Raw genomic sequence first — 8,398 nt, 5'->3', positions numbered from 1 at the left:
GTAAAGCCCTGTGAGGCAAACTGTGATTTGTGATATTGGGCTTCATAAATAAAACTGAACTGATTTATTGATTCATCTCTGAAGAAAAGTGACACTGACAGAATTAAGAGTCAACGTTTCCTCACAGCTCTGTCGTTATGTAACTACCTGACAGAAGAGATAAACCGATAAACACTGGTGTCATTTTAATCAACAGACTCTGTGTCCATATTTAGTCAAACGCTGGAGACTCAGAAATGTGCCATCTCACCGTCTGCTGGAGGAAACCTGGGGGTATAAGTAGTGGTGAGTTGGTAGAAGCTGTAGTCAACCGCTGAGGACTCTGCTGACACACAAACCACAGGTAGGCCTGTTTCCTCCTCCTCCTCCTCCTCCTCTTCTTCATCTTCTGTCTGTTAAACTGATGACTGACAAACACCAAACCTCTTTAGGTTTCATGTGTGGGACCATTAACAACATTAGCATTAAAAGATTTTAGAACATGACACACACAAAAAAATTATACTATTAGATATCTGCAATAAGCATCACCATCATCATGATCATGACAGTGAGTTTAGAGAGCTTAGAGCTCGGGTTATTTGTGTAACCACCACCAACAATAACAGGAAAAAAAAACAGTGAGAGATGAAGTTTGAGACGACTGTCAGTCCGTAAATAATGTGCTAAATATTTTAATATTCTACAGGAACACTTTAAAATAAATTTAAAAACCTCGTCAGAATATTAATTTTAACACATTTAACCTTCTAATGAACAAAGCTGAAAGTAAAGACGTAAAGAAGTTTCTGTAGAATTTAACACAGATTCAATTACAGGTTCATCATGTGATCATTTTATCTAGGGTTGTAACGATATACTGGTTTCAAGATCAGTGTTGTAGTGGAGGGTATACGCAGGTATACGGGGTATAGCCACTTCTTTTTCTGGCCATTCACCTGTCAGCCAAAAAGCCATTAGACTATATAGGAGAGTATGTCCACTATCTTCATCATCCACCTCATCAGCTACCACTACACCACTGTTCAAGATTAACTTGTAATATAAAAATTGACATTAATCATACCGTGTACATTTACTTACCTACAGTATTGAAATAAATAAACAACCGGACGATGAATCTCACCATTAGTTAAATTGTGGTTTCACTTTTGTTTAATTTTAAAAAGAGCCCTTTTTCATTCCTTTATGGGTCGTAGTAACGAATAATAATAATAATTATTGTGCAATACTGCCATGTTTTCTGTGGCAGTTATCAGACCTTAAAAACCTCATACTGTTGTCACCCAAATTAATCTCACTTGAGGGACTAGTTTTACGCCCGAAGGCTTAAATCATAGGATGTGATTGTTTTTAATTCATTTACATAATTTATGTTTTTGAGGCACTGAGTTTGTACCCAGATAGTTTTATAATGACAAAAATAAATAATAATAAATCACTAAATCTAAGCAAAACAAAAAATATGCTGTTTGGAAAAAATAAACCTGATTTCAATGTACAGTAGAACTGACAATAGATAATATAAAAATAGAACAAGTTTATGAAATAAAATTTCTAGGTGTGATCCTGGACCACAAAATAGCTGGAAATCTCATGTAAGCCACACATGATCAAAACTGGCAAAGTGCACTGCAATACTGGGAAAAACAAGACACATTCTGGATCACAAATCATTACACACCCTATACTGTTCACTGTTTTTATCACGTGTCATACTGTGTGGAGGTCTGGGGAAACATCTATAAAAGCACTATATATACACACACACATACATATATATATATATATATATATATATATATATATACATATTTACTTGTTCCTACTCCTTTTTTGAACGTGTATGAATACTTTATTTTTTTTTCTTCATTTGTACATGTATGGCATTTCTATCTTTTTTTAGTTTTTATACATGTTTGAAAATACAAATAAAGATAAACATTAACAGAAAAAAACATAAGTTTTAAAGGATTTATATGTATAAATAAATATGATTCATAAAATATTTTGAACTGCTTTTTAACTTCTAAACTCTCCTCACTGCGACTGCTGTCAGATTAAAAAATATATAAATTTTATCCTCCCTCTGAACATCCATCATGTCTGATATTCAAGAACAAACTCAGTCAGTGGCAGGTCGGTCTGTTACAAACTTTAATAGTCCACACTTTGATTTTTGAAAATAGATTTTCCTGAGTAAAAATCAAAAAAACCCCAAAATTAGATTTTGTCTCAGTTCTTAAGAATGAGATATATTTATTAATGTGACAGCAGTCGCAGTGAGAAGACATTTAATCTCATCTTTAAACCATCGTTCTTATTTAGTTTGGATTTCGAGGGCCGACAGAGTCGAGCTGTTCTGGTTCAGACTCACCTGGTAGAAATATTACTGAAAGAATTTATCATCAAACACAAATCTGAGCAGAACCTGAGCAGCATTCACACCTGTTTGGAAACCAGGAAGTGAGACAGGAAGTCCCTGTGATGTAGCTGACTCCCTTATACCTGATTAAATTATGTATTTATAGAAATCTGACAGAGCTGACAAAAATCTGGGACACACCTTTAAAGGGCCGACATTTTCACAAGACATATTTAAAATAAAGATGATTCTAGCAGGACACTGTGACACGGATGTTCTCAGTACGTGCTGTTAGTTTGAGATTTTAGTTTGAAATTGAGTTCTCGTCTGGGCCGACGTGTTTTAATACAGGGCGAGTTTAGAAGTTAAAAAGCAGATCAAAATATTTTACAAATCATATTTATTTCATACATACAAATATAAAAATAATGTTCCAGCCCAGAAACAAAATTAGTGTGTAGATATGTTTTAATTTGAAGGCTGTTTTGGTGGGACATGATTTTGAAACACATATCAGTTTCAACTCTACAAAGACAAATATTAAAGGTAAATGTAGGTTTAATAAATTGATCAAATGTGACATGAATTGATATTTTTGATTTTCTGTTAGATTTATTTTCCACTGTATTATTATTATTTTTTTTACCTATTTAGTTATTATGACCTTTATTTGTTATTTGTTGTTACGAGTGACATAAACAATCCTTGACAGCTGTAGAACCTTTTCATATCAATAAGCAGAGAGCTCCACAAGTTTTAGTCCAACAACCTGCCATCATTTGATTTACTACAGAAACATCAAATCCTGTAACAACAACCCTCCTCAGACCTTCATGTCCTCACACAAGCGGTCCCATCATGAACCTAATGAAGGTTATGAACATACAACAGTTTATATATTGCAGGAAAAGTTATGGACATGTAACACTTTTTACATCTTATCAGAAGTTATGAACGTAAGAGACAAAAAACAACCACAGAGACTCAAAACAACCACAAAGAGACGCAAAACAACCACAAAGAGACACTAAACAGCCACAAAGATGCTAAAAACGACCACAAAGACACACAACAAGCACAGAGACAAAACAACCACAAAGAGAGAAAACAACCACAAAGAGACTTAAAACAACCACAAAGAGACACAAAACAACTACAAAGACTCAAAACAACCACAAAGAGACTCTAAACAACCACATAGACTCTAAACAACCACAAAGCGACGGAAAGACGACGCACACATCATGTTTCTTTGTGGTGGTTTTGTGTTTCTTTGGGTCCAGGTGTCTCTATGTAGGAGAGGTGGGACACCTGTTGTCTCACAGGGCGTCCATGTTTAGGACATGATTCCATGTTATTCTCTCTGTGTTGCAGTCATGGCGTTCCCTCGGCTCTCTGCCTCCATGCTGTTGGCTTCTTTGATTCTTCTTCTCTACTGGACGGCTGCATCAGCTCGTTCACATGACCCCACCTCCTCCAACCTGTCACCCCTCTACAGGGTGAAGAGAGACATGCCTTTCAACACCAAAGAGAGAGTGGCAGCATCTTTTACAGTGCTGAAGGACTCCCTGTCTGTGGTGAAAGAAGTGATTGGAAAGAGTACCACCAGTACGGTGTCAGGGGTGATTAAGAGTCTTGTCAACATCGCCAGCTTGGCGCCCGGCATCGCAGGTCTGGTCTCCTCTTTTCTCAACTTGGCCTTGTCCTTCGTCCCTCAAGAAAACCCTCTGAAGGCGCTCAAGGCAGGGTTTGCTGAAGTGAACAGGAAGCTGGACTCACTCTCCATCTGGATCTCCAACCTGGCGACAGATGTGGAATGGTACAACTACGCCAGCGTCTACTCTCAAGACGAGGTCCGCATCCTCAACGCCTGGAAGAAGTTCGGTGAGTTCCGTGAGAACAGTGAGCTGGTACAAAGTGAAGATGATAAACTCAGACTGGCAGAGGTATTCACCAACTACTACGAGAACACGGCAACCGAGGCCAGCGTGGCCAACCTTTACCATTACGTGACGGTCAGCAACATGTCACTCAGTAGAAACCTCAATGACCTGCTGAGGAAGAAGTTCAAATGTAGCATTCGTGAGATTGGCAATTATAACCTGTACTTCAGCACTCTGCTGTGGAGGGGGATGGTGCTCAACCAGCTGTACTGGGACCTGATCGGTCTCAGTCAAACAGGCATAACAGATCGATACACCGAGATGTTGAAGAACGTCTCTAGTACTCAGGTATCAGTCGTGGAGTTCTGCCTCAACAACTATGAGCAGTACGTGAAGAATGATGTCGAGGAGATCAGCAAAGCCCTCAGTCCTGACGACAAAGAAGCCATCGCTGAAAAGGTGAAAAAAGCTCTGGATGAGAAGTTCTACTGGTACGACTGGGTGGTACTGGTGTACAACTCGAACGACGACAGCTACCACAGATTTTATAGCAAGATGATAAAAGTCTCTGTGAATCCAATCACTGTTGCTGTGGGCTACACTCAGAAAGCAGACGAGATATATAAAGCACATGTAAAAACTGTGCTGAACCAATGCACCTCATATAGAATATACCCGACTGGTCCATTTGCGGCCCCAAACCTGCCTCCGTGTAACCACATCATACAGAAAATGAAAGAATGTAATCAACTCGTGGCTGGCGCTCCTATCAGAGACTACGTTAAGGAGATGGAATCTGGTGCAGGTGATTTTGTTCAAGTCCCGGAAAAACTGATGGAAATCCATTGTAAAGGGAGCGGGTTTACGGACAGGATGTCTGTTTACTACTCCCGAACCGTCGATCCATGTGTGTCTGACACATGTAACACAGGAGAGTGCAAGAGGCTGCTGGACTCCAACGAACATCTGTGTGAGTGTCCTGATGGTTACTATGGAGATAGCTGTGAAAAGGAGCTGAACCCCAACAAGGTCCCAGCGATCGATAAAGGCCAAACTGTGCCCGACTTCACCAGCATCAACGCCAAGCTGAGAGCGATGGAGGCCAAACTGGACGACATCCTCAATAAGATGTGTCCTGCTCAGTAACAACTGAAAACAATCTTAACTCGTCGCACGCAGAGCGTCAGAAGGTGTCGTGCTCCTTCGCTTTTTTCAGCTTCACCATAAAATCATTTCCACTACACTCATTCTCGGGAATCAGGAAATGTTTGTAAATAAAAATAAAATCATGATGTTGACAGGAAGTATTCAGACGCTGAGCTGTGATCAGAGAACACCAACCAAAACACCAACCACCAGTCTTATGAGACAGACTGACGGACGCTGACCAAGAACCTGACGGACACTGTGACCTTGGACAAACTTCCAGAAGGACAACCGTCACCGCAACAGTCCACCGATGATGACATGAGTGTCCTCAGAGAGGGACACATGAAGACCCCTGACAGACTGAGAGACAGCACTGTCAACACCATCAACACCGTCAACACTGTCAACACCATCAACACCGTTAACACCATCAACACCGTCAACACTGTCAACACCATCAATACCGTCAACAACGTCAACACTGTGTCCTGACACCTTAACACCATCCCAACACCATCTTAACACCATCTCAACACCATCCCAACACCATCTTAACACCATCTTAACACCATCTCAACACCATCTTAACACATCTTAACACCATCTCAATACCATCTCAACACCATCTTAACACCATCTCAACACCATCTTAACACATCTCAACACCATCTTAACACCATCTCAACACCATCTCAACATCATCTCAACACCATCCCAACACCATCTTAACACATCTTAACACCATCTCAACACCATCTTAACACATCTTAACACCATCTCAATACTATCTCAACACCATCTTAACACCATCTCAACACCATCTTAACACATCTCAACACCATCCCAACACCATCTCAACACCATCTTAACACATCTTAACACCATCTCAACACCATCTTAACACATCTTAACACCATCTCAATACCATCTCAACACCATCTTAACACCATCTCAACACCATCTTAACACATCTCAACACCATCTTAACACCATCTCAACACCATCTTAACACATCTTAACACCATCCCAACACCATCTTAACACATCTTAACACCATCTCAACACCATCTCAACACCATCTCAACACCATCTTAACACATCTCAACACCATCCCAACACCATCTCAACACCATCTTAACACATCTTAACACCATCTCAACACCATCTTAACACATCTTAACACCATCTCAATACCATCTCAACACCATCTTAACACCATCTCAACACCATCTTAACACATCTCAACACCATCTTAACACCATCTCAACACCATCTTAACACATCTTAACACCATCCCAACACCATCTTAACACATCTTAACACCATCTCAACACCATCTCAACACCATCTCAACACCATCTTAACACATCTCAACACCATCCCAACACCATCTCAACACCATCTTAACACATCTTAACACCATCTCAACACCATCTTAACACATCTTAACACCATCTCAATACCATCTCAACACCATCTTAACACCATCTCAACACCATCTTAACACATCTCAACACCATCTTAACACCATCTCAACACCATCTTAACACATCTTAACACCATCCCAACACCATCTTAACACATCTTAACACCATCTCAACACCATCTCAACACCATCCCAACACTATCTTAACACATCTCAACACCATCTCAACACCATCTTAACACATCTTAACACCATCTCAACACCATCTTAACACCATCTCAACACCATCTCAACACCATCCCAACACTATCCCAACACCATCTTAACACCATCCCAACACCATCTTAACACATCTTAACACCATCTCAACACCATCTTAACACCATCCCAACACCATCTTAACACCATCTCAACACCATCTCAACACCATCCCAACACCATCTTAACACCATCCCAACACCATCTTAACACCATCCCAACACCATCTTAACACCATCTCAACACCATCCCAACACCATCTTAACACCATCTCAACACCATCCCAACACCATCTTAACACATCTTAACACCATCTCAACACCATCTTAACACCATCCCAACACCATCTTAACACCATCTCAACACCATCTCAACACCATCCCAACACCATCTTAACACCATCTCAACACCATCCCAACACCATCCCAACACCATCTTAACACCATCTCAACACCATCCCAACACCATCTTAACACCATCCCAACACCATCCCAACATCATCTCAACACCATCCCAACACCATCTTAACACATCTTAACACCATCTCAACACCATCTTAACACCATCTTAACACATCTTAACAGCATCTTAACACCATCCCAACACCATCTCAACACCATCCCAACACCATCTTAACACCATCTTAACACCATCTCAACACCATCCCAACACCATCTTAACACATCTTAACACCATCTCAACACCATCTTAACACATCTCAACACCATCTTAACACCATCTCAACACCATCTTAACACATCTTAACACCATCCCAACACCATCTTAACACATCTTAACACCATCCCAACACCATCTTAACACCATCTCAACACCATCTCAACACCATCTTAACACATCTCAACACCATCCCAACACCATCTTAACACATCTTAACACCATCTCAACACCATCTTAACACATCTTAACACCATCTCAATACCATCTCAACACCATCTTAACACCATCTCAACACCATCTTAACACATCTCAACACCATCTTAACACCATCTCAACACCATCTTAACACATCTTAACACCATCCCAACACCATCTTAACACATCTTAACACCATCTCAACACCATCTCAACACCATCCCAACACCATCTTAACACATCTCAACACCATCCCAACACCATCTCAACACCATCTTAACACCATCCCAACACCATCATAACACCATCCCAACACCATCCCAACACTGACAGGACACTGTCAGGACACCGTCAGGACACCATCAGGACACTGACAGGACACCGTCAGGACACCATCAGGACACTGACAGGACACCGTCAGGACACCGTCAGGACACCGACAGG

The 8,398-nt window shown here is 40.6% G+C and overlaps 1 protein-coding gene across 1 annotated transcript; it reads left to right on the top strand.

Annotated features, from left to right (window-relative positions):
* Positions 1-321: 321 nt before the first annotated feature.
* Positions 322-6,155, top strand: LOC117268728 (uncharacterized). The gene is made up of 2 exons (XM_033645365.2): positions 322-343; positions 3,740-6,155. Exon 2 carries the CDS (start codon positions 3,742-3,744, stop codon positions 5,392-5,394), a length of 1,653 nt encoding a protein of 550 aa, XP_033501256.2. The 5' UTR covers positions 322-343; positions 3,740-3,741; the 3' UTR covers positions 5,395-6,155.
* Positions 6,156-8,398: the final 2,243 nt, after the last annotated feature.

This window comes from Epinephelus lanceolatus, chromosome 18 (assembly GCF_041903045.1).
Source record: "Epinephelus lanceolatus isolate andai-2023 chromosome 18, ASM4190304v1, whole genome shotgun sequence".
Taxonomy (NCBI): Eukaryota; Metazoa; Chordata; class Actinopteri; order Perciformes; family Serranidae; genus Epinephelus; species Epinephelus lanceolatus.
The sequence above is the reverse complement of the archived record's forward strand: the minus strand, read 5'-3'. Positions and strand labels throughout refer to the sequence as shown.